General features: G+C 47.3%; 5 protein-coding genes across 6 annotated transcripts in view; 4 read left to right on the forward strand and 1 right to left on the reverse strand.

Annotated features, from left to right (window-relative positions):
* The window catches only part of ubash3bb (ubiquitin associated and SH3 domain containing Bb), a 14,619-nt gene extending 10,240 nt beyond the window's left edge, over positions 1-4,379 (forward strand). The window contains exons 2-14 of the mRNA XM_037456371.2: positions 613-666; positions 830-1,016; positions 1,223-1,421; positions 1,518-1,687; positions 1,818-2,071; positions 2,161-2,248; positions 2,397-2,523; positions 2,600-2,719; positions 2,814-2,906; positions 2,983-3,127; positions 3,672-3,778; positions 3,928-4,037; positions 4,186-4,379. Of these exons, the coding sequence (XP_037312268.2) occupies positions 613-666; positions 830-1,016; positions 1,223-1,421; positions 1,518-1,687; positions 1,818-2,071; positions 2,161-2,248; positions 2,397-2,523; positions 2,600-2,719; positions 2,814-2,906; positions 2,983-3,127; positions 3,672-3,778; positions 3,928-4,037; positions 4,186-4,323 (1,792 nt within the window). The 3' untranslated portion in view covers positions 4,324-4,379. The remainder of the gene's footprint in view (positions 1-612; positions 667-829; positions 1,017-1,222; positions 1,422-1,517; positions 1,688-1,817; positions 2,072-2,160; positions 2,249-2,396; positions 2,524-2,599; positions 2,720-2,813; positions 2,907-2,982; positions 3,128-3,671; positions 3,779-3,927; positions 4,038-4,185) is intronic.
* Positions 4,380-7,400: 3,021 nt separating this feature from the next.
* LOC119198740 (uncharacterized) lies at positions 7,401-8,334 on the forward strand. The gene is made up of 3 exons (XM_062561624.1): positions 7,401-7,925; positions 8,029-8,165; positions 8,258-8,334. The coding sequence occupies exons 1-3, from the start codon at positions 7,474-7,476 to the stop codon at positions 8,332-8,334; spliced, it is 666 nt and encodes a 221-aa protein (XP_062417608.1). The 5' UTR covers positions 7,401-7,473.
* A 74-nt stretch (positions 8,335-8,408) lies between these two features.
* Positions 8,409-10,966, forward strand: LOC134126969 (proteoglycan 4-like). 2 transcript variants are annotated; one of them, XM_062560990.1, is made up of 3 exons: positions 8,409-9,357; positions 9,449-9,520; positions 9,889-10,966. In XM_062560990.1, exons 1-3 carry the CDS (start codon positions 8,496-8,498, stop codon positions 10,863-10,865), a joined length of 1,911 nt encoding a protein of 636 aa, XP_062416974.1. In that variant the 5' UTR covers positions 8,409-8,495; the 3' UTR covers positions 10,866-10,966. The 2 variants fall into 2 exon arrangements, with proteins under 2 accessions (XP_062416974.1, XP_062416975.1); XM_062560991.1 differs by having other exon boundaries at positions 9,449-10,966.
* A 66-nt stretch (positions 10,967-11,032) lies between these two features.
* LOC119198668 (porphobilinogen deaminase-like) lies at positions 11,033-18,580 on the reverse strand. The gene is made up of 14 exons (XM_037456135.2): positions 17,350-18,580; positions 15,188-15,241; positions 14,895-14,967; positions 14,264-14,313; positions 14,126-14,181; positions 13,778-13,855; positions 13,619-13,696; positions 13,459-13,534; positions 13,217-13,330; positions 13,093-13,131; positions 12,900-13,019; positions 12,776-12,829; positions 12,567-12,653; positions 11,033-12,392 (listed from the first exon to the last, which is right to left on the reverse strand). The coding sequence occupies exons 1-14, from the start codon at positions 17,371-17,373 to the stop codon at positions 12,219-12,221; spliced, it is 1,077 nt and encodes a 358-aa protein (XP_037312032.2). The 5' UTR covers positions 17,374-18,580; the 3' UTR covers positions 11,033-12,218.
* Positions 18,581-19,271: 691 nt separating this feature from the next.
* On the forward strand, positions 19,272-24,605 carry arcn1b (archain 1b). Its single transcript, XM_037456008.2, has 10 exons — positions 19,272-19,488; positions 20,611-20,874; positions 21,206-21,385; positions 21,467-21,672; positions 21,768-21,929; positions 22,259-22,424; positions 22,512-22,659; positions 22,883-22,991; positions 23,138-23,342; positions 23,547-24,605. The coding sequence occupies exons 1-10, from the start codon at positions 19,486-19,488 to the stop codon at positions 23,634-23,636; spliced, it is 1,533 nt and encodes a 510-aa protein (XP_037311905.1). The 5' UTR covers positions 19,272-19,485; the 3' UTR covers positions 23,637-24,605.
* Positions 24,606-26,315: the final 1,710 nt, after the last annotated feature.

Raw genomic sequence — 26,315 nt, forward strand, 5'->3', positions numbered from 1 at the left:
TAGTTTCACCGAGGAGCTCACGGTTGAATGTTTTTTACAGAATCCGTTTTGGGCCAGTGATTAGTTTGTGGAGAAATTTTAAATGAGAGATGTAAAATATATATAAAATATATATGTAAAAAAAATTGTAAAATTCTGAACGGTTGTCAGATGATGCATTCAAGGGCCGTCAGAAAAATAATATGTTTAATCCAACAAGTGTGGTGTTGAAAAGGTTTTTAAATATGCAATTAAACACCCCAAACACATCGGCGCTGACAGATTGTGGTTCAGAGCCTGCTGTGGTTATCGAACAGGAGCAAGAAGGAGAAGCTCTTCTTATCTCCGGGGGTAACTAGATCATTTGATTGCGTGTTTGTGATGAGAGCCTCCAGGAGGACCCTTCCTCACATCTCAGAGACTCTCTGAGACTGCTCTCCTGACTGAATGCAAACAAACCGTGTAAACTCAGATCTTTATTCAAACAATCAACACAAAAACACAGCAGCGGAACAGAAAAGATGGTCCCTGAACACATCATGTGCTTCTGTCGCTGGTTGTCCCAGTAGTTCTGGTGGTTGATATCAACCTGTTTGTCTCTCTTGCTGATGACTACCTGCTTCTCTGTTGCAGACTGAAGGCTCTGGTCTCCACAGGAGGTCGCAGCGTGCAGGCAGCGTGTGACTGGTGAGTTGAGGTACTTCTTGTGAGGCGTACTGCCCCCTGCTGGAGGACACTGTAAACAGGATTATTACAGAGCCTCAATGAACTATACACATATGTATAAGTATATGCGTACATACATATATATGTGTGTGTGTGTGGATATGTGTACACTTGGGGGGTGCAGGCTCTTCTCCCACGTGGACGACCCCTTCCTGGACGACCCTCTGCCCAGAGAGTTCGTGCTCTACCTGCGGCCCAGCGGACCTCTTCAGAACCAGCTCTCTCACTTCTGGCAGCAGAGCCGGATCACGTGTGGCAAGAACAAAGCCCACAACATCTTCCCCCACATCACCCTGTGCCAGTTCTTCATGGTGAGCCCCCCCAGGGAGGGACAGGGTTAAAGGTCGTCTGAGTAGGAAACGTGTTATTAATGCCAACAACTTTTACTTCAGGAATGACTTCTCCATCTCTTCCTTCTCTTCCTTCTCTTCTTCCTTCTCTTCCTTCTCTTCTTCCTTCTCTTCCTTCTCTTCTTCCTTCTCTTCCTTTACTACCTCTACCCCCATCCCCCTCTCAGTGTGCGGACCCCCAGGTGGAGGCCCTGTGTGAGGCCCTCCAGGCCTCCGTCCAGCAGTGGCGAGGTCGCTTCCCATCTCCTCTTCCTCTGGATCTCTACACCTCCGCTAACTTCATCGGCCTCTTCGTGGAGAAGCAGGCAGCTGACGTCCTCAAGCTTTTTGCAGCCGACTTTGCCACGGAGGCGTCCAGGAAGGCGGGTAGGAACCAGCGGCATGAAGAGGCATTTACCCACAATGCCCCCTTCTATCAGTCACCATGTAATGTGTCTTATGTCCCGTCTCTCTGGTCTCCAGAGGTCCACGTGGAGCCTCACAGGAAGCAGCTCCACGTGACTCTGGCCTACAACTTCCCCACCAATAGCCTGCCGTCTCTGGAGAAACTGGCCAAGGGCATCGAGGTCAAGCTGGGTTGTGATTGGCTGGCGGTCCTCTTCTCCCGGGACATCCGCTTTGCCAACCACGACGTAAAATACATTTTAAAGTGTTTAAAATATTAATTAGAGATATGTAGATATTTGATATGTAGTATATATATATTGATATATATTTATATACAAATAGCCTAAAGCTCCTGGCTCGTTGGTCGTCCCGTAGACCCTGCGGGCCATGTACCCCTACGCACCGCAGAACGAGGACGAGTTGGAACTGTCTCCCGGCGACTTCGTCTTCGTGTCCCCGGTGGACCAGGGTGGCACCAGCGAGGGATGGGTCCACGGGACCTCGCTGGCCTCGGGGCTGTCCGGCCTGCTGCCAGAGAACTACGTGGGCCTCGCAGACGAGTCTGACGCTTGGGTTTTTCACGGGTCTGAGACTGTTTTTTTTGGAGGGGGTTCTCTATCTTTGCGACAGTGTTTAAACTAATTGTCTTGTCCTTGCTCGTCCTCAGCTCCCATTCCTTCTTCAGCCAAATGCCCAGGGACAAGGCTGGCAAGGACAGGGGGGTGTTTGAGGGGCTGCTGGACGGCCGACTCTCCGACAGGTCGGGAGACACACCCACCCTGAGTGTCATCTGTCATCCGATGCAGGTATTTACGCGGGCTGGTTATACCAGCTGTTTTTCATCCTTCTTCTCCTCTTCTACCTAAGTGACTAAGTGTCCTATAAGTGTCCTATAAGTGTCCTATAAGTGTCCCATAAAGCATAGATGATGAGGCGCTGCCTCTCCTCCTGCAGCAGGTCCTAAGGATCGGCGCAGGTCTGTCCCGCCAACCCAAACGGACTCTTTTCGTGTGCCGGCACGGTGAAAGGATGGACGTGGTCTTCGGCAAACACTGGCTCTCCCTCTGCTCCGACAGCAAAGGTAAGAACCCCACCCCCTCCCCCCCCGCCTCCCCCAGGTTAAAACAAACCCCTCACGGCCTCCTGTGGCTCCGCAGGTCGCTACGTCCGCTCCAACCTGAACATGCCGCCCTGTCTTCCGCTGTGGGGGGGGCAGAGGGACTATGACATGGACGCCCCCATCACCGTGTTTGGTTCCACGCAGGCTCGGCTAGTCGGTATGCCCCCCCCCCCCCTCTCCCCCCTCTCCCCCCACTCCCCCTATACATGACCAAAGAGTCGAGGTGTGTTTGATCTGTGTGTTTCCTCCAGGCGAGGCGCTGCTGGAGAGCAACGCGGCCATCGACCTGGTGTACTGCTCTCCGTCTCTGCGCTGCGTTCAGACCGCGCAGAACATCCTGAAAGGTGGAGACTCTCTCCGGGTGACACCACCAGATTCATGGGGCACTTTTACTCCGCTGATTTGCCTCATTTGAAACAGGCCTGCGGCAGGAGGGCAAGCTGAGGGTGCGAGTGGAGCCGGGGCTCTTTGAGTGGACCAAGTGGGTTTCTGGGAGCTCGCTGCCCGCGTGGATACCGCCCGCCGACCTGGCAGCGGCGCACTTCAGCGTAGACGCAACTTACAGGTGATTAAAACAAGGCAACAACTCGTACAGATGATTAAAACAAGGCAACACCTCGTACAGGTGGTTAGAACAAGGCAACACCTCGTACAGGTGGTTAGAACAAGGCAACACCTCGTACAGGTGGTTGAACAAGTCAACACCTCGTACAGGTGGTTAAAACAAGGCAACACCTCGTACAGGTGGTTGAACAAGGCAACACCTCGTACAGGTGGTTGAACAAGTCAACACCTCGTACAGGTGGTTGAACAAGTCAACACCTCGTACAGGTGGTTAAAACAAGGCAACACCTCTTACAGGTGGTTAGAACGAGGCAACACCTCGTACAGGTGGTTAAAACAAGGCAACACCTCTTACAGGTGGTTAGAACGAGGCAACACCTCGTACAGGTGGTTAAAACAAGGCAACACCTCTTACAGGTGGTTAGAACAAGGCAACACCTCGTACAGGTGGTTAAAACAAGGCAACACCTCGTACAGGTGGTTAGAACAAGGCAACACTACATTGTTCATGTTCTTCCTCCTCTGTGGTCCTGTCCTCCTCTCAGGCCTCTGGTCCCGGTCAGCTCGCTCTTGGCGTCCGAGTCGTACGAGAGCTACCTGAGGCGGAGCCACCAGGTGACCCGAGACATCCTGTCTGACAGCAGGAACACAGGTGAGCGCTTTGTTGATGAACAACATACTGTACTGGTGTTTTCTACGATATTCTTTTCCCGCTGTCCTCTGCTTCACCTCTCCTTCTCTCCTTCTCTCCTCCTCTTCTCCACCTCTCCACCACTCCTCCTCTCCTCCTCTCCTCCTCAGGAAACAATGTGCTGATTGTGGCCCACGCCTCCTCCTTAGAGGCGTGCACGCGCCAGCTGCAGGGCCGCGGCCCTCAGAGCGTCAAGGACTTCATCCAAGTAGTCCGAAAGGTCTGTCAAAGAGTAATATGCAATATTATAATTAAGGAATAGAGAATATTATAATGTTGAATAGAGATCGTGGCGCTTTAAGGGGCCCTTTAAGTAGTTCCTCCTGACACACTTCCTCTCCCAACCTAAACCCACTCCTGCTCCTCAGATCCCATACCTGGGCTTCTGCTCCTGCGAAGAGCAGGCAGACACGGGGGTGTGGCAGCTGGTGGACCCCCCCATCCTGCCCCTCACACACGGACCGAACCACTCCTTCGACTGGAGGGAGACGCTCCTGCAAGAATGACATCCGATGTGCCCCCCCTCGCTGGCTGAAGGGACCAGCCCCCCCCCCCCCCCCCCCCCCCCAAAGAACCCTGGATCTTCCGTCTACGTCTCTTCAGGCTGGTGGGCAGTGAGGGTCAGAGAAGGCCTCAAGGTCCTAGTGGACGTTCTCTCTCAAATCTCAAAGCACGGGGGTCTTTCTTTGAGGGAGGAGGGAGACGTGAGTTCAGGAGAGAGCGTCATGTTTCCATCAACATATATTCGTAAACTTCTACAAAATCCCTTTACAGAAACAAATACATTCTAAAAGAACATCCTGATTTCCACACAAATTCATCTTATTAGAAGATGATGATAATAATTTATATCATGGTTTTCTAAAGTCACTTCTCAACTGAATTAAATGGATTTAATAATAAAGCTGCGGGACAGTTCAGTTAAATTCATTTTTCATAAACTAAGTGCTTTATTGTAACACATTTTTACAAAAGCTTACTTCTGTTAGTTTCTTACATCAAACCCTTATTTTGCTTGAATTTATTTATAGTTAATGTTAATTTTTGTTGAGGTATTATTTGATTGAACTTTATTTGTCAGTGGTTGACAAACAGAAGTTAATAAAACAGTTCAGGATTATATGCAGCTGAATCACAGATAAATAAGTGTGATGTTTCTCAGTGAATCTTGTTGAATTTGAATTAAATGTTTAAACATTATTATGTCATTACGCATAATTTTTCCATGCTAACATTAGCTTGTCGTTACGCATAATGTTACCATGCTAACATTAGCATGTCATTATGTGTAATGTTACCATGCTAACAATAGCATGTTGTTACGCGTAATGTTACCATGCTAACATTAGCATGTGGTTACGCATGATTCCATGCTAACTTAAGGATGTTGTTAGGCATAATGTTAACATGCTAACATTAGCGTGTTGTTATGCATGATGTTACCATGCTAACATAAGGATGTTGTTAGGCATAATGTTAACATGCTAACATAAGGATGTTGTTAGGCATTATGTTAACATGCTAACATTAGCATGTTGTTACGCATAATGTTACCATGCTAACATAAGGATGTTGTTAGGCATAATGTTAACATGCTAACATAAGGATGTTGTTAGTCTTCATCATGTCTATCTATTTCAGAAGCACATCGACGTGAATGAGCACAAACATAAAAACAGCACAAACACAATCAGACGGAAGCTTTTGGACTCCTTCATGTCATTCACTGGGTTCACAGTAGCTGTACATCATTATATTTACAATATTTAAGTCTTCCAGCTGTATTTTTATTTATCTCTCTAATCTTTTCATTGAAAACATTAACCGCATGTAAGGTTCTCTGCTCGGTATCTCAGGTGCGCTTCAGTTTGTGTGTTTTGTGGATCGAGCGACTGTTGGACATAAGAAGTGAAATCTCCTGATTAGCCGACTCATCATGGCGGCAGAAGGATGAAAAGAAGAAGCGTAGTGGTGAATTCTGGGTAACGCGTTGGAGTGTTTTAGCTATAGGTTTGTGTGTTTTCTGAAGCCAGACCGTTCTGACTTCATCTCTTTTTCAGGTTTTTAATTGTTCTTTGTGAGATTTACATCATAATGTTCCTGCAGGAGGAAGCTTCGTCCTGCTTCCGTCCTCCATGAGGTAATCACATGGCTTTCTACGAGCCAAGTGATTACCTAATGATGTCATCCGTGCACCTGGGCTGTTAAAGTACAACAGCGCAATGTGTACAAAGTACTTTTTTTTATTCAAAAAGGGAAATGGCTATATTGTTAATCCCATTATTCCCTTTCAAAATAAAAGCCCCAGCGGCATCACTGTTTTATCAAATGAATTTAAAGTGTTTCAGTCCGTGTTGTTTCCCGTCATCTTTATTTATTGTCTGAACGCACAAACACGTTCAGCTGTTAATTTAAAATCTATTGTTGTTGATTCTTTATTTAAGAGGAAGTGCGTCTGTGGCTTTCATGTTTATTTTCATGTTGTTTGACTGTATCTTTGTCTGTGAAGCATTGAGGTAAAAAGAAAAACAGGTTTTAGTGCACCTTTTGTTATTGTTCTGAACGAATTAAAAGCTTTAAAATGATGCTTTTAATTTGTCCATTTCTCCACAGCGGTGAGTAACATGAAACCCTGTTTCTCTTGATCCGTGTAGTTTAAATCCATTAAAACCCTTTTTTTTTACTCAGCCTCTTTTTTTTTACTCTCTCCCCTCTCGAGTTACATGTGGGATTGAAATGTGTGCAGCATGAAGAACATTACTCACTCACCCCGTGAGGAGATACTACCAACAATACACACAAACATTGAATGCAATAAAGACCACAAGAAATTCCTTCAGGCTGCAGAACTCGACGGATCGAATCCACTTTACAAATATTATCAGCTTTTATTTGACCGCTTTCCTTTCAGGGAGCAAACATGCCGCTTCCTTCAGACCAGTGACCCTGTTCTCAGTTCTGTTCAGCAGGTCAGCTGTTATGATTCAAATGTTTAAATTCAAAATGCAGATGGATCAGCGTCTGTGAGGTGGCCTCTCCAGAGAGGAAACGCTTCCAGCAGGAAGAGGAAGCTCCTCCAGGTGAGTGACTGCATTTTAAACAACAGCAATGAATAAATGTTTTTTCTACTCAAAGGGTGCTGGAACACAAGTGTGGGAGTGATTGGTTTTTAATTTCTTTCTGATCGCTTGATGTAAAGTTGGTGTTTTTTATATATATTTATGTCGAGGAGAGCTTCTCCACTCAATATGCAACTAAATATTATTTTCAAAGCAATCAAAGTGACATTGATTTGTTTTCTATGAACTTGATGGAGAAACAAAATCGTTGAACTCCAGGCTTCAAAACATCAGTCCACAAACAAATGAGGGGACGTTTCCACATCCACTTGTTACAGGCTGTGATGGAGATTAGTGAACACGCAGGAGCCGGCAGCCCATTAGCTTAGCATTATTAGATCTTCATATTTACTGCACAGACATAAAAGCAGGTTTTCATTTTACTCTCAACAAGACGGCAGAAGCATTTCACCCAAAATATAAAAGTCATTGTTCACTCTTTGATGTTTCAGCGAGGCGTTGGGGGAAGGAGTCTGGACCTGAACTGATGAACATATTTATATAATATACATACACATAATATATAAATATCTCACCATGTCCAAGACCACCGTTGATGTGAAGGCAGAGAGATGGCCCATAGCTCCAGATGGCTACATCCCAAACTCTGTGATCCGCAACTGGTGGAAGAAGGAGAAGCTTCTTCCTCAGATGGGCGGCTGGGAGGACTACTTCCCTTGTCTTTTCATGGAGGACGAAGACACAGGGAAAGACCGGGAGGATCTGACCAGAGAGGCTTTCTCCTACAGATATGAGGTGGCGGAAGATGAAGAAAGGACATGGTACGTGACTGGGTGGGAGACAGAGAGCGAAGATGAGGAAGCCGAGGTGCAGGTAAAGGACAGAAGAGTCCTCCCCGAGGAGTCCTACTTTGACCAAACCAAGATGACTCTGCGCAACCTGCAGAAAACAATTGATGACGGACAAACAAACGTGGAGCCTCGGAGGCGAGAAGTCAGCAACGAGACACGAGGGACAGTGATGTACATGTGAGTAATGCGTCTCCTTTAAAACTGGTCAGTAATGATTCAGTTTTACGGGTCCCCACAACAGCTGTAAATTCATGTTCTCCTTCAATACATCCTTTTCTAGAGCCACCTCCTGCCATCAAAACGAAGATAAACAACTCAGAGAGCATGAAAAAGAACGGAAGCTTCATGAACACATCACACCTCCACATCTCCGTGAACAGACAACAGACAGTTTGACAACCAACAAACTGGACATGAGTAAACGAGACCACCAACATTAGAGATGGATATCTTCTGCTCGCTTTATGAACATTTATAATTCTCATTTTGTAACGTTTTTTCTTCCTCAGTGACTTTGGCAAATTTGGGGCCTCCAGAGGAATGTCCTGTGCTGTCTGTAGATGAGGTCCTTTCAAAGCAGGGTTAGCATCACAAAAACTAGCTCACTCCTAAGATTCATTCAATGTATGAAGACGTTTTCTGGACAACCTGAATTGTTTTTATTTTGTCTTTGACAAATAGAAGCAAAATTAGATAATGTTTCAAGCACTCTTTAAATGATATATTCTTTCTTATATTCACCTTTTCATGAGCACAGAATCCAGGATAGACTCATACAAACCACCCGTAGAGCCCAAAATCTTGACTTCTCTTCCACTGAAGCTACCTTCTTCGACCCCAATACACTCTCGACCCCAACCCGACCTTGGGCCACATCATCCGAAGCCTCCCCCTCCATCCTCTGTGGATCCTCAACCCCAACCAGACCTTGGGCCACATCATCCGAAGCCTCCCCCTCCATCCTCTGTGGATCCTCAACCCCAACCAGCCCTGGGGCCACATCATCCGAAGCCTCTCCCGCCACCCCCCGAGGAACCCCAACCCCAACCAGACCTTAGGCCACATCATTGGAAGCCTTCCCCTCCAACCCCTGAGGATCCTCAACCAAAATTGGACTTTGGGCCACATCATCTGAAGACTCCCCCTCAAAACCCAGAAGATCCTCAACCACAACCGTACCTTGGACCTTCTGAGTTCTCACCAATCAGAGATAAGAGGTTCCTCCTTTCTTCCGCCCAACATAACATTATTGGAAACCAAACACATGTACCCTTTGATCAGAAAATCCTGCAGCTCTACAAGGAATATAAAGCTGGCACCAAGAACTCACTAGGCCTCGGAAAACTGTCTACAATAACTGAGCATCTTCTTGCTTCTACGTCCTCCATCGCTCAGGCTAATTCTGGTGCGCTGAAGTCTGATCAGCAGAAGAACCTGCACAATCCTCTCCAAGCTTTCTGTTTCAAGCTTTCCATAAAAGAGCTTCCCGTAAAAACTTCCAATAAACAACTAAGAAAGCATGAAGAAAAACTGAAGCTTCATGAACAGATCACACATCCACTCCAACATCCCAGTGAACAGAGAACATCCACTTTCATAACCAACCACGGTACGAGTAATAATACCACCACCATCACAGATGAATATCTTCTGCACACTTTATGATGTGTTTCTCATTTTGAAACGTTTCTCTTCCTCAGTGACTTCAATGAACTCAGAGCCTCCAGAGAATTCTCCTGTGCTCTCTATGAAGGAGGTTCTTTCAAAGCAAGGTCTCTGTCACCAAGACTACATAGCTCAATCTTCATATTCATTCAATGTATACATGTGGGGAAAAAATTGTTGGAAGGGTTTGAGGACAGTTTTTCTGGACCCACTGGAGGGAAGGGAAGCCAGGGAGAACCAGAACTGAGAAGGGCTGACCTGCTGCAGTAGAATGAGAGCTTTTCTGGAGGGACCCTGGTGATCAGAGACACTAAAATGTTTGCAATTCAATCTGGGACACTTGAACTAGCAAACCTGGCAAAAAGGGGAATATTGGATGTTTTGGAAAGAAATTCGATAATGCTTCTTATTCTTGTGTTTTTAAATGCCCACTCGTTATAATCTGTGTCTTACATGTACCTTTCCATACTCACAGAACCCAGGATAGCCTCATATATACTACCCAAAGTGACCCCTCGTCCTCTGAAGCTTCAATCTCCAACGCTAGTTCACCCTCAACCCCAAGCGGACCTTGGGCTACGTCATCTGATAGCTGGCACCACAACCGCAGAGGATCCTCAGCCCCACTCGGAACCTGGACCACGTCATCTGAAAGCTCGCCCTTCAACATCAGAGGATCCTCATTCCCCACTGCACCTTGGACCAAGTCATCTGAAGGCTCCCTCTAAAGCCCCAAAGGATCCTCGTCCCCAACCGGACCTTGGGCCACGTCATCTAAAACCTACAACCCTAGAGGATCCTCATTCCCAACTGCACTTTGGGCCATGTGATCTGCAAGCTAGTCCTACAGCCCCAGAGGTTCCTCATCCCCAACCGGACCTTGGGCCACGTGATCTAAAGGCTCTCCCTACAAACCCAGCAGGTCCTCAACCGGACCTTGTACAGTCTGACTTCTCACCGATCTTCTCCTCTGCACAATACAACATCCTTGAAAAAGTACCCCTTGATCGAAAGGTCATGGAGCTCTACAAGAAGTATAAAGCTGTTAACAAGAACTCGGCAGGCCTTCGAAAACACTCCACCATCACTGTGCGTCTTCTTGCTTCTTCGCCCTCCACCGTTCAGTCTAATTCTCGGGGACTTAAGTTTGATCTGAGGAGGAACCTGCACAATCCTCTCCCAGGCCTCTGCTTTCCACCTTCCACCAGAGAGCTTCCCGTCAAGCCTTCCGATGGCAGACAGCTCGCCACGGTCATCCCGCTGATCTTACCTGCCGAGGCAGCAGCCTACCAGAGGGTGGTGCAGAACATTCGGATGACAGACGCCCCCGAGCCTCCGCTGCTTCGGTTCCACCAGGTGATCCCTCTGAACGCCCAACAGAACTTCTTCACTCTGAATGCTTGTGGTAAGACTCAGTACGGGAGGCTGCAGTTCGACTGGGTGAGGGGATGAGGTGAAGACGTCGACTTGGTGCAACGTTGCTGGATCTTGAACCGTTTCGTTATGAGGTCATTTAGTTGAACAATAAAGTAGTTTGTTGCATCATATTTTAGGCTCTAACTTTATTTCAACTATGGTGACGCATAGTGAGCTTATTTGGAAAAGACTGTATTCAAAAATGTCATTTCTCCCCACGGTAGGAGGTGTTTAAGGTGATCTAAGGTCATCTTTGCCGTTAAGATGGATAAACTTCTTCCGTTTCTTTTTTCACATCAGAAATGAAGTTTAAGATGTATGAGCAACATGCATAGATATATAATTCATAACAAAACATGGGATTGGCACACAGAGCTTTATTAACGCTTCTGACATCAATAGTTTTAATTTGACAAATATGAGGCAAAACAAAGGCACTTTGAGTACAATGTTAATTCATAACTGACATTAAAACTGAAAATCAAATATGACCGACGCTTCCTCACATTGTCTGAGGAGGTTTAAATTAAACATGATGTACAATAAAGACCTATAAAATAAAAGTAGTACAATATGGCGGCGCAGAATGAAGAGGATTTTTTGTAAGGCAGAAAAACATGAAAAAAGAAGACAACTCATTGACGTCATGAGTAAAACATTGTAGCGGCGCTTTATAATTTCAAATAAAGTAAATGATTTCAAATAACTGGATGAACTTATTATGACTTGTGTATTTTCTAATTATGAGAGCGTCTCATAAGTCATCACCCATATCTCAAAAGCATAAAAGGAACTACAACCTGAGAAAAAGGTCATTTAATCATGTGATTTTAAAGATATGGACGCTCTAAATGAAACAAATTCATAGTTAAGACTGAGAGTTAAAGGAAGTGATGTTACTACACGGAGTTTGGATCAAACAGAAAGTACTGCATCAGGGCTTCAATGACCCAGACTCCTCTGACCTCTCAGAACTAGTTCATTGTCCACCGGTCAGTTAGTGAACGTGACCTTTAACCCCGACGCAGGCGCCTGGTCTGCTCTGAGAGCTTAAATCAGTGGCTTTGAAGCGGGCACTTGGACTGAATAAACCGATATATTTATATATCGCAGCTACGCGAGGCCTTTAAAAGGCGGTCACCCCGTTTATTATACTGGTAAATATAACTTAAAAGAATTTCATCATGTCGTCTAACTTTAGTTATTTAACGTAACAATTGCCTCTGAGGGACATGAAAAGAGAAAAGGACATCCTGATGACTTCATAGTATAAGTTTATAGCTGTAGTGGAAGGTCTCGTCATGTTTGATATCAGTGAGGTTCTTCTCCACGTGGAGACGTTTCTGAGAGGTTCTGAGGAGTCCGACTGCTTTGCCCCCCCCCCCCGGATTATCTGGCGTCGTTGAGCTGCCGGGCCACCGTGAGGATCTCCTTGGCTCCTTTGCTCAGCAGGAGGTTGGCCAGGTCCAGGCCCAGCCGCTCGGCGCCGTCCTGGGCGCCGCCCGGGAGCCCGGAGGCCGTGACGCCGACCCGCTGGACCCGCTCGTCCACCGCGTCCGAGCTCTGTGTGCACACACACACACACACACACACACACACACACTGTTAATATGAGGTGAACACACACCTGATCCTATTAAAAACAAATAAATACAAATCCATGTCAATTTACTATAAAACAACGACACATTTTAATGATAATATGACACTATTTGCATTATTGACCCAAAGTGTCACCTTGTCGTCAGCAGCGACGCTCGTCTGCATCGTGTCCTTCAGACTGTCCGACCCGTCCAGGCTGAACACGGCCCCCGTCAGGTAGAGCTGCAACAACCAACACTAGGTCAGCCCCTCCTGACCGACAGCTTGACAGGCACCGCCATAAGTAAGGGGGCGGGGCTTATCAAATGGTTAAGTTTGTGTGTGTGTGTGTGTGTTGCAGCTACCTGCGAGTTCTTCACTTCAGTGTGTACGGCCACCGGAACGCTGCACCCGCCCTCCTGGGAAAGATCACTACGTTACAGGATGTACGTGGTCACACAGAGTGTGTGTGTGTGTGTGTGTGCGTACCAGCTGTCTGAGGAACGCCCTCTCAGCGATGCAGCGCAGCACGGTCTCCGGGTCGTGAAGGACCGACACCATCTCCAGGATGTCGGCGTCTCTGGCCCGAACCTCCACCGCCAGAGCCCCCTGACACACATCGGTACGTGAGCATTGTGTGTGCGTGTGCGTGTGCGTGTGTGTGTGTGTGTGCGTGTCCCACCTGGCCCACGGCGTACATGCAGTCTTCAGGCCTGAGGATCTGTTGGAGCGGAAACAAGCAGCTTGATGTTTAGAAGACAGACTTCGCGGGCCGTGACCTCCTGTGACCTTTCGTGACCTCTCACCTGACCGATCCGGTTGTCCCAGCCCATCCTCCTGAGGCCGGCGGCGGCCAGGACGATGGCGGCGTAGTCGTCCTTCTCGTCCAGCTTCTTCAGTCGCGTGTTCAGGTTCCCTCGCTGGAGACGGCAGCTCAGGGAAAACAAACACGTTCTCCTCCTAAGAACTTCTAATGTAGCTTTCGTTCCAATAGACATGAGCTCATTGAGACATTATTTCTGATGTTTAAAAAGACGGACGTGGATACGATGTCTTTGAAGAGCAGCTGAGGAAACCTCTTCTTCAGCTGGGCGGCGCGGCGCAGCGAGCTGGTGCCGATCACACTGCACAAACATCAAAGGGGGGACGACGTCATCGATACTTTCCGTACGGGTGGAGGACTCACAACACGAGTGGGCGGAGCCTACCTGCTCTCCGGAAGAGTCTCCAGGGTTCTCCCCACATGTTTGGGGTGTAGAACGACTGCATCGTGGGGGTTTTCTCTCCTAAACACAACGTTACATGTTAACGCTACACTTCATCTCATCTCCTGCTGGATCCCACCTCAACAGAGAGCCAGATCCTACTTGAGCACGGCCCCGATGGTGAAGCCGGACGGCAGCGTGGTGGGGAGGTCCTTCAGCGAGTGGACCACCAGGTCGACCCTGTGGGAGCACACACACACACACACACACATAAAGGTTCCATGTGAGGAACAGAGAGGAGGCCTCTGAAGAGTCTGCCTCTGATGTCTCGCTTTAAAAGGGACTCTGATGTCTTCAGGGGACAAAGATGTCCCCACAGGCCTGGTCACTTGTTTTACACGTGAGTATTACATCTTTATCGTCTCCAGGCTGAACACAATCTGATTGGCCGATTTCTTTCACAATAACTTGTATTTGTGTGCGGTCCAGCAGGAGGACGGATCCACTCACTCGTTCTTCTGCAGAGCGTTCTCCAGCTCTTTGGTGAACAAACTCTTCTCTCCAATCTGCAGTCGACCAGAAAGCGACACGTTGGTTCCACACAAGCAGCCCAATCTCACTGTCAGCTCCTGATTGCTGAAGACTCACCTTTGACAAAGCTCTGTCCAGGATGTTGTCTCCGATCGTTGTCATGGCAACTGAAAGCCAGAAAGGTGGAAACGTTTGTTCAGTTCCTGACAAAACATTTCATTTATTTTTATACTCTGTTGTTCTGCCGGTGGTTTGATGGCTGTAAGACTTTAACTGTAGCTGTAAGGTGTAACCTGTCCCGCCCCTAATAGGTGCAGATGTCAATCAAGTGACAGTTTGGCCACACCCACTCTATCATCAGGCCGACACCCAGAACACGACCAGGCCGTTAGAAAGTACCAGGATGTTCCACGGCTTCCTGTCACATGTTGCGATTAGACGTATTCTGACCCACAGTCCTTATATGAGCAAGAGGGTCAAAGGTCAAGGTGTATTCGACCCCGTTGGGATGAATGTGACAGCTGGATCAATTGTACATTTATCAACATTAAATACTAGACTCGGTGTGGACATTTTCACCCATTTGTTACTGTGGAATCACAATGTTTCCTCTCAGCAGGAAGCCGTGTGGATTCATTATTTAGTCATTTGCGGCCTGTATGTAACGCGCGTAGTGGTTGCGCGGCGTTGTGGTCGTCACGGTGACCATCGGTGTCGAGCAGACTTTGCCTCAACAACAATGACCCACCTATCTCCAGGGTGAGGTGGGGGTAGAGCTCCTTCAGCTTCGCCACCACGCTGTCCGTCTGGATGCGAGCCAGCTGAGGACGAGAGGACGCCGTGATATCGCAGCACATGATCAAATCAATCCTAATCAATATATATACATTATATACATAGACACACACTCTCAGGATTAAACAAGGTTTTACAGGATAAGAACTAGAAGTAAGTAAGATCAGGTAATGCACCACATATATAGATATATAGGAATGTAAGGCCCTCCCGCTGGTGGAGCTATGACATCACGGCGCTCCCTACCTGGCTCTTGCGCGTTCCGACCCGGACGACCCGCCGCGCCTCGCCGCTGGCGTCCTGCCGGAGGAGAGAGGAGAGTTTGTCTAGTCTGCTGTCCGTCATCCTGCCTGCCCGTGTGTGTCTGTGTGTGCAGTGACCACACGGCGCTCATTCAGCCCCCAGATACCCAACACGGGTCTTTGTCACAGGAGCCTCCTCCTCCTCCTTCAGGAGCTCCACCCTAAGACCCCTCTGGTGGCAGCAGATAAGTCTGCTGCTTCACGGAGTCCGTTACAGACCCCAGGGAGGGGGTTTGAGGTTTGAGGTGTGGTCAAAGGCCTTTTCTTTCCCTTCAACTGTGTGCACAATGAAATTAAATGTGTATCTTTAAACAAGAAGGAAAAAGAGTTTTAACGATATAAACGTACCACAAAAGAAGGAAATCCAATATAAAATATGAAATAAGGTTTCTGGCTTGAATTTATGTGAACGCCAATTAAATAAAACCTTTTACAATGAATAACTATCACATCATTATTTATTTATAGTAGTTACATATCATAAATATATACTTGCTGTAAATATATTTACTTGAGTTATATTTCTCCACTTCTACATCTCAGATGAGGTATTGTGTAGTTTTTGCAGCACTTTTTGTTTAACACCAGAAGTTAATTCTTGTTTTGTGAGTCATTTTACAATTAAAACTCATGAATAAGTTTAGACCAGCTTCATGATTAATCAAGTCAAGACTTTTTCTGAAACATTTAATTCATCAGAATTATTTTTCAACCAAACAACAAATAAAAAAAAAAGTTTTATTTAAAACCAATTAATATATTACCTAATTAAAAAACTGAATTAGGAGATTCCTCCATAATGAAAGTGTGAATCAGGTGAGTCAGAGCACGAAGTGGGAGGGGCTTAGCCCCAAGGAGCCTCTATATGAGAGATTGAGCTCAGGTGTGAACCTTCCACCTGCTGCTGCTGGAAACAACAAGTACAAATGTGAGTTTATGTTTATAGTTCCCTGTTGTAGATGTTATTTAAGTTTGGTTAATTATTACCAGTTTTAGAGTGACAAGCTTTGTGTTCACTAAATTTAGTAAACGTGATTCATCATATTTTTCAATCAATACAGCTTATATTAGTACACAAGCCAATGTATTTGTTTATTTAGATTGATATATATATTCCTGCATTAAGTACTTTTTACAGATGCCTTTTAAGAAGTCACTTTTTAAATAAATTCAATCTTGCGTGTGTCTTCTATGCAGAGCTTTTGCTTGTAACTTATGGGGCGAGTTTGTGTGAAACGCATTGAATGTGCGTGGTCATTGGAAGTGTTAAAGTGTGACACAAAAACTGATGAAAGCACAATAGGTGATTGTAGTCATTTTCTGTTGCTTGCAATTGAACCAGGTAAAATCTATATTTACTTAACATAACAATGCGTTAGCTAGAACTTTAGATCTCGCGAGAGTGAAGTTGCTGAGCCCGAGAACTGTCTCAATTAACGTAAATTATCTCCAGGTTTAAGCCTTTAGAGGATGTGTAGCTTGTACAAAGAGAACGGGTCCAGTCTTTATTTCAGTCACATTCTACCTCCGTTTAATTCGGTTCTCATTAGAGTTGAACCTGCCGTTAGTCTCGTAAGGGGGCGGGGCCTGCACAGACTAACCCACCAACCAAAAACCTCCAGAACGTGAGGAGGCGGGAACAAGCGACGCTGTCTATTCGTACAGCTGGATTTGGACAATAAAAGTTCACATGGGACGTTTCTGCGTCTTTGCTAAGCCGAACGTGAGGATACCTTCAACTCGTTCAGAAACAATCTACTAGGCTACAGATGCCATATACATAGTGCTGTAAAGTTTAAGAGCTAAAGAACTGACAGGGACACGGGGCATGTTTAGTATAAGTGTTGGACAAAGTTCAGAACGTCGTATTTCGAAAGTAGACCCGTTAATTTGAGCTTTTTCTAGCGCTTGTATGTGTAAATGCTCGACCGCCGTTCAGCTTGTTCATTTGTCCAATAGGGAGCAGAGTTCTGAACGAGACGCACGGGTGGACCAATCACTGCGCTCCAAATAACGGGCAATGCGGAAGTGTTGCTCCGCCGCCCACAGCGATGCACTGAAGGTGCTTCTTGCGAAGTGGTGGGAAACGTGTTTAAATCAACATACCGCACAACTCTGTTCCCCCGACATGTCGTTGATCCGGATCACTGCTCCGGTGTCACACGAATTGACTTCGACCCAGATACCATTAAAAAGTAAACCGGAAATCCTTGAAAGTAGTCCGGTGGCTGCTCTCACGCGCTCCTCTATGAATGAACCCGTGACGTCACCAGACCGGCCGGAGGTCACTTCCTTGTTCCGCCCACATCAGCCTCCTCGCAGCTATCGCAGTAAGTCAGGAGCCCCCGCGCCGATCAAAGGGACACCGCGAACATATCCTGCCACAACTGGACCCAGGGGGGGTAAAGGAAGGCGCGTTTTCAACTAAACCAATGAATGAAACTGTAAAACGTGACGAGGAGGAAATGTGTTGTACGATTGGCAAGGAAAATGTCACTAAGGAATTGTAGGAAAATTGTTTTTAAAATCAGATATTCAGGGTCACCGAGACTAATGAATAGAATTTGATATTTTTCTGCATTTTCAATAAAAGTTTTATTCTTTAATATTTGAGATTAGTGTCTATGGCGGTGCCACTAAAAGGTGTTTGCTGCGTTGCATCTAATATCCTTAAATGTTTGATCTCATTAATAAAGTACTTAATTGAAATAATAATGGAATTACTTTAAAAGCTTGTGTCTCTGAGACAATCTTATACTCTACATATCGCACACTTTGAAATAGTAACGTGATGACCAAAGAAACTTACTGCAACACTGAAAACTTGGTGATCAATAAGTGTTTATTAAAGTTCACACGGAAATCCATTACTAAGATATAAAGTGAAACTAAGATATGTTTAGTATGTCTTCATAAAGCTATGAAGAACAAATATGAATTGGAGATTATATGAACATACACTGAAAGAGATGAAGATGAAATGGAGCCTTTTTTTAGCCCTCTCCCTGGCAGGTTACCGTCCATCACAGAAACAGCTTCTTCACGGTTATCAGTTGGTGTCATTATGATACTCATTGTATCTGATGGTCATATTTCCTGCACTGTGTGTATTTGTCTCATTGTCCAATGTCTTTTAGTCTAATGTTTTGCACCACCTGCCATGTCAATTTACTGAAGTTCAACATACTTTGGCATAAATGTTCCTGACTCCATGAGTCTGAGTCCTTCACTGAGCCAGACATGTTCATGTACTTCATCTCAATACATGTGCGTCTTATCACACATGTACCTTTACATTTTTATCTTAAATAACCTATTATTTTTACTCTATTGTCTCATTTTATTGCAACATCAAATCACAAGAAAACACCACACTACACCATTCAAAGGAGCCACACTAATGGAAAAGGAACCAAACATAGTGAATGACTCCATCCTAACAAACACCCATAAAGGTTAAATAAAGTGTTTATACCTACGAGAGCTCGACCCTACAACACCTTTTTATTATGCCCAGCTGCCAAAAGGGTCACTGTGGCTACGAGCGTCCTTCAGAGCCCGTTTGTTACGACACCAGAACACCATGGTGGGCAGTTACAAAGCAGGAGGATACTGCATCCCACCAGAACATGACCATCTGTTAAAAGACACGTCGTCAGCTAGGGAAAAAAACGGCTTTTTTCAACTTTTTTTGACAAGGTGTAGCTAGATGTGGTGGGTTTTTAATGGGAATTGAGGGCCCTTTTTGTCGTTTTCTTACCCTGAAAAAAAGAAAAACTTGTGTTAAGATTCTTTATCTAATACTTGTTTTGTATAAGTGGTAAACGTCCCTTTGAAGAACGAAATGCATCCGAAAAAGTATGAAAACAATATCTGTAAAAATTAAACGACTGAAAATTGAAATTGCATGAACAGAACCAGGGGACCGACCCGGAGGAACCGACCGGAGGAACCGCCGTCAGTGGGAGCAGCGCGAGGACCTGTGTTTACGCAACAGGACCCGCGCGGTCGAGGCTACGTCACCGGTCTCCGGTGGGCGGTCCCAGCGGCTCTTCCGGTGGAGACGTGGCTCTGCTCCGCTGCTGCCATATCGACGCTAGCTAGCTAGCTAACAATCACACAACTTGGAAGTCGGCGGAGAATTCGCACCTCGGCGTTCGGGAGTGAGAGGAAAAAGCCCCGAGAGTTGGTAAAACACGAGAGGCGGAAGATCGTCGCACCGTAGAGAGAGAGAGACCGAAAATGGTGAGCGACGACAGGATGAACCAGAAGGTGTTTCCGTGGCTTTTTATCGGGCCTAGACACTTCTCATAACACTGGCTAACCTGGCGAGCTAAGGGCTAGCTCGGTTGTCCCAAGAGCGAACTAACGAAGGCAGCTTTTCACTGAGCTGACATCGCTGACATTAAACCGAGTTACTTAAACCAGGTGAACGAACCCAGGTGTCCTCGTGCGGGGTCCAAAGACCCGCTGAGTAGGCGGCACCGAGGCTGCGGACGTCGCTGACGTTAACTAGCTTGGCTGGCTAGCGTTAGCTTCTGTCACTAGCCGAGTCCGAGCTAACGTTACCTGCTGTCATATTGTCTCCAGCCGGGGACAGAACCGACACCGTTCTTTCAACGAACGCCCACGCAAATAAACACTTGTGTTTGTAATGGAAGTTGGCCGGGTGTTAAGCGTTTATTCGGGGCTGTCAACATTAACATTAAGTTCAGGTTCCATCGCAGTCGACGTTTCATTTTTAACTTCAGCCATTGTCAACGTGGAGCGACGCTCGAGTCCCTCATTGACGACCTGGGGACATAAACAGTGTCCTCACAGCGGGAGCAAACCGATCACACGATGTGCAGCCTGTTGAAATGTGAACGTGTCCTTCCTGTCCACACCGCCGTGGTCTCCAGTGGGATGAACGCGTCTCTCCAAACCCAACGGACCCTTTTTTTTGCCGTTTTACATTTTTATGGTTGTGTTTTCTCGACGTAATCGTGTCTCCTGAATCGCTGTCACATCCGCACACGTGTTGTCCGTGTTGCAGTTGCTTTAAAACAACGTCCGGTTATGAAGCGCAGTGCATCGGTCCTCTTCCGCCGGGTCACCCGGAGGCTGAAGCACGTCCAACCGGATCCACAGCGGTTTAACCTGCCGTCACAGTTTGCCCTCAGACGGCATTAAATGTGCATTTGTTTAAGACTTGCACTCCCTAAAAAGAGACAGTTGAGTAGAAAGGGGAACTGTCAGTGATTTAGTGCATTAAGTTCCTTCAGCAGTGTTCCTTGCATTAAAATGCTCGATACAAGGGATGCATGTTTGAAGCAAGGTGTCTAATGGAAGCAGCACCTTGAACCGTGGAATGGTCTCCTCCTGCAGGTGCTGTTGGCAGCGGCGGTGTGCACCAAGGCCGGCAAGGCCATCGTATCGCGGCAGTTTGTGGAAATGACGCGGACGCGCATCGAGGGCCTCCTGGCCGCCTTCCCCAAGCTGATGAACACGGGCAAGCAGCACACCTTTGTGGAGACGGACAGCGTTCGCTACGTGTACCAGCCGCTGGAGAAGCTCTACATGGTCCTCATCACCACCAAGAACAGCAACATCCTGGAGGACCTGGAGACGCTCAGACTCTTCTCCCGCGTGGTAAGGGGGGGGGAGCGCATGAGTGGACGTGAGGTGTTTAGTCTCTGGAGTGTATCCATGGAAGGTCTGGACTTGGATGATGTACCTGTAAAAACAAGGATATTCCATTTGAGTCATTTATTTCACATGGACATATAAACTACTGTCTCACTATTTGTCAGGTTTAGTTTCCTTTTTATTTGTTTTGTCTTCCAGTAATCTTAGTAATTTTGTGAGGAATAGAGGCATTAGAATGTAGATAACTAATGTTTGACACAGTCAAAGTACCATGTGATCAGGGCACGTGAGGCTTCAGCCTCCTGAAGGTTGTCCCCTGCCTTGGTTTGATTAGATCCCAGAGTACTGCCGCGTGCTGGAGGAGAGCGAGATATCGGAGCACTGCTTCGACCTGATCTTCGCCTTCGACGAGATCGTGGCGCTCGGCTACAGAGAGAACGTCAACCTGGCTCAGATCCGCACCTTCACAGAGATGGACTCCCACGAGGAGAAGGTGTTCCGCGCCGTCAGAGAGGTGAGCTCTTTCTAGAGGTGTTTCCTCCAAACGCTCCTCCGGCGTGCAGCAGCTAACTCCGTGAACTCTCTGGTGCCACAGACCCAGGAGAGGGAGGCCAAGGCGGAGATGAGGAGGAAGGCCAAGGAGCTGCAGCAGGCCCGCAGGGACGCCGAGCGCTCCGGCAAGAAGGTGCCGGCGTTCGGAGGCTTCGGCAGCGCCGGCATGACCAGCGTCTCCTCGGGCTCCATCATCAGCGACACCATCATCGAGCCTGAGAAGCCCAAGATGACGCCGGCCGCGGTCCGGTACGCGTCACAGAGCCTCGCCGGGGTGGTCGTCGGGGGGGGGGGGGGGCACCGTTTCAGTAAGGTGACGCTTTTTTGTCCTTTCTCTCGTCCAGGCCCAGTGGACCCAGTAAAGCTCTGAAACTGGGCGCCAAAGGGAAAGAGGTGGACAACTTCGTGGACAAGCTGAAGTCCGAGGGAGAGACCATCATGTCCAACACGGGGAAGAGGAGCTCAGATGTCTCTAAAGCTCTGCCCCCCCCGGTCAACGTGGAGAGGTACGTCACATGGTCTCTGCTCGTAACGTTAATGAAACGGACAGAAAAACAATAAAGACCCGTAATAATATGAATTATCTTTAATTAAGAATTCATGCAATTATAAGTTAATAACTGAACCATGAGCAGGGTGGTTTAATTATGAAAATGTATATAAAGCATAAGATATATAATTCTAACCCTTGATAGAATATTCTATAAATCTAATACTATACAATTAGAGATTGTAGAGGTTGAATTAGGGTATCTTTGTGTATGTACACACACACACACACAGTCGTGTGGGGGGGTCTCGGCGTGCTAAAGCCTGTGGTGTGTCTGGCCTCCAGCGTACATCTGCGCGTGGAGGAGAAGATCTCGCTGACCTGCGGCCGTGACGGCGGCCTCCAGAACATGGAGGTGCTCGGCATGATCACGCTGCGGGTCACCGACGACAAGCACGGACGCATCCGCCTCATCGTCAACAACAACGACAACAAAGGGCTGCAACTGCAGGTACGTCCCCCCCCCCCCCCACGGGGCCCTCTGGAGACGGACGCCTTTTGAAACGGCGGGTGAGTGACGTGTGTCTCGTCCTCTCAGACGCATCCCAACGTGGACAAGAAGCTGTTCACCGCCGACTCCGTGATCGGCCTGAAGAACCCAGAGAAGTCCTTCCCCCTCAACAACGACGTGGGCGTCCTCAAGTGGAGACTACAGACCACGGACGAGTCCCTCATACCGCTAACCAGTAAGACCCACCATCTTCTACTCGTGCTTCCTTCTTTAAGTCATCAATTCAAATGATTAAGATGAGATATTGTTTGGCAACAAGCGCTGCCCCGCCTGGTTGCTAAGGCCCCGCCTGGTTGCTAAGGCTAACATTCTTACTTTAAAGTGGCCTCAGTAAACCTCTCTGAGGCTTGATGGTGTTGTCATTCAGTTGTTTACAGTTTTGTTTGTGACGTCCTCAGTAAACTGCTGGCCTTCAGAGAGCGGCGCCGGCTGTGACGTCAACATCGAGTACGAGCTGCAGGAGGACAGCCTGGAGCTCAACGACGTGGTCATCAGCATCCCCGTGCCGTGAGTCTCCCCCCCCCCCCCCCCCGCGTCCACAAACAGAATCATTATAAATGAAGTATAAACACACCCCCGCATGATGCGTTCAGGGACCTTGTAGAGAAAATGATCTGATGGCCCGGATGTAACTTTTCAAATGTGTGGTGCAGCTCCGGCGTGGGGGCCCCTCTGATCGGAGACCTGGACGGAGAGTACAAACACGACGGGAGGCGGAGCCTCTTGGAGTGGTGCCTCCCCGTCATCGACGCCAACAACAAGACGGGCAGCCTGGAGTTCAGCATCGCCGGGCAGCCCAACGACTTCTTCCCCATCAACGTGTCCTTCGTGTCCAAGCGCAACTACTGCGACATCCAGGTGGGTTTTATTGTGAAAGGGCCGTCCTGTCACTCTGTGTGCTGCGTTTTAGGCCACGCCCACAACGACTAAGCCAATCAAAGGATCCGTTCATTAAATGAATGTCACTTGTCCAGAAAACGCATTTTAAATGAGGTGAACTTTGATGTCTATACAGCAGAAATATGCTTTGATAACCGTGGTGTTCATTCCCTCCCCCCCCAGGTTACCAAAGCGACGTACGTGGACGGCGACGGCCCCGTTAGATTCTCTTCAGAAACCTCCTTCGTTGTCGACAAATATGAAATCCTGTAAATAAATAAAAAAGAAATTGAAAAAAAAATCCCAGAAAACCACCACAAAAATAAATAAATCACCAACAACAAACAAAAAAACTCAATCTGTCCCACAGAAAGATTCCCACCCTGTAAACTATCTCAGAGACTGTGTACATCGACAGGACCACGCCCAGCGTCTTCCTGGGGGGGGGGCAGAAGAGCAGCGCTGGTGTGTTTATATGTTTGTATGAGAGGAGCATCTATATATAGAGTTAATTCAACAGGAAACACACACTGAGAAGAGGGTGACTGCTGCTGGGGGGGAGGGGCCATAATGGGGGGGGGGGTCTAAGTTCAGCATCCTTCTACATGATGACGGTTCACTGATTACCGGGTTCACTTTTTTTTTCTTTTCTGTAATTCAGCCGCTCGTTAAACTGTCAAAGCTTTGATTTGTTGTGTGTGTGTGTGTGTGTGTGTGTGTGTGTCCGTCCTTTTATTTTTTTCTACTGTATAATTTCCCACTAATCTGGTTCATCTGACAGTGATCTTTTTAGCGTAACACCGTTGCAGCCACTCCTCCTTGTTTAGATGTTTCCCTCCAGCGATCAGATAGAAGGACTCTGAGACTTTGAGGCGTCGTCAGATCTCAGATCAGAGCGACGTGTTTCGGGGCGATGGTGGAACTCCAGACACACAGATCTGGGATCAGAGGCTTGGTGACTCAATGTTTGGACCCCCCCCCCGCCATCCTTTACTCACATTCTCAAAGTACATCAACATTACTCAAGATATACAGTTTGTTTTCATGTTCTTGTTTTTTTTCTTTCCTTTCCTTCATTTGTACTCCCTAAAATTCAACTTAGCAAATGGTTGTGTGGATGTTGGGTTGAAAATGACTAGATTGAGCATTTTTAACTAGATTACTGAAGGGGAATCTTAACATTCCAGTGTACAATTAGAAAAAAAGAATCTTTAATGGAATAAAATGTATTATTGAAAAGTCTGTCTTTGCTTCTTGTGTTGTTCTTCATCACTACGTCACAGCAGGAATTTACCCACCTGGGAATAATTCATTATGGAGGAAAGCCTCACAACCATTGAACAGGAAGTGACCATATTTGGACTGAGGACATGGAGATGTGGTGTCTGTCAAAGACCTGTTTGACTCTAAATGGACCATCATTCACTACATGAAGATTTGAAACTAGAGATTGAGACCATAAACTCAAGAAAGTCATTTCCTCATCGACGTCTATGGGAGCAGAGGAGTCGCCCCCTGCTGGTCACTACACAGAAGTAGAGTCATTTCCTCATAGACGTCTATGGGAGCAGAGGAGTCGCCCCCTGCTGGTCACTACACAGAAGTAGAGTCATTTCCTCATAGACGTCTATGGGAGCAGAGGAGTCGCCCCCTGCTGGTCACTACACTGAAGTAGATTCATTTCCTCATAGACGTCTATGGGAGCAGAGGAGTCGCCCCCTGCTGGTCACTACACAGAAGTAGAGTCATGTCCTCATAGACGTCTATGGGAGCAGAGGAGTCGCCCCCTGCTGGTCACTACACAGAAGTAGAGTCATTTCCTCATAGACGTCTATGGGAGCAGAGGAGTCGCCCCCTGCTGGTCACTACACAGAAGTAGAGTCATTTCCTCATAGACGTCTATGGGAGCAGAGGAGTCGCCCCCTGCTGGTCACTACACTGAAGTAGATTCATTTCCTCATAGACGTCTATGGGAGCAGAGGAGTCGCCCCCTGCTGGTCACTACACAGAAGTAGAGTCATGTCCTCATAGACGTCTATGGGAGCAGAGGAGTCGCCCCCTGCTGGTCACTACACAGAAGTAGAGTCATTTCCTCATAGACGTCTATGGGAGCAGAGGAGTCGCCCCCTGCTGGTCACTACACAGAAGTAGAGTCATTTCCTCATAGACGTCTATGGGAGCAGAGGAGTCGCCCCCTGCTGGTCACTGCACAGAATGACACTTTAACTCATGAAGCTTTACTTCACTCTTTAGATGTTGGAGGTTAACAAGGTTTGTTTTTTAACCCCTTAAAGGAGGAAACCAGTTGGTTTGAGGACGCTTGGGCTCGACAGATGGTTGAATGCTGAGGTGGGGGGGGGCGGTCTTTAAAGGGTCAGATGAGGGGAGTTCAAGCCAGCTAACCACTGGTCACATTAGGACTGAGGAGGAGGAGGAGGACGGGGTGGGCGGGTCTGTTCTGGGGATGAGGAGGAGAGGGGGGCTCAGTCGGCACAGCGGGGCCGGACGGCAGTCTGGAGGAGCTCTGGAGACGTCTGGCCTGGACTCCAGGATGGTGGTGAAGAAAGTGCGATTCAAGGTAGGACTCAAGGATCCAGCTAGCAGAGCGGCTCCTAGTGTGCTCGTTGTTACTCTAACAAACGGACTGCTGAAGGCTGTGAGCTCCGACCCCTGGTCTGCTCCTGGCTTTAAACCCACCTCGCCCTGGTCTACATGGAAATAAGCCGGTTGGTTCAAAGGGGACACCGGGGTGACAATAGGAGGTCCTCTGAAGGGTTGTGAGAGGCCCGTTGTTCCTCATTGTGTCTCTGCCTCTTTGAAGGACTGACGACGACAGGAAATAAGATCAATTAGCACAGAAAATACTCCCTTTTAGCTGCTTTAAGGATGAAAAATATTCCACAGAGACAACAGCGTTGTTTCATTGTCGGTTGTTTTCTCGATGAATCGGTG

Source organism: Pungitius pungitius, chromosome 3, assembly GCF_949316345.1.
Source record: "Pungitius pungitius chromosome 3, fPunPun2.1, whole genome shotgun sequence".
In the NCBI taxonomy this organism is placed as follows: Eukaryota; Metazoa; Chordata; class Actinopteri; order Perciformes; family Gasterosteidae; genus Pungitius; species Pungitius pungitius.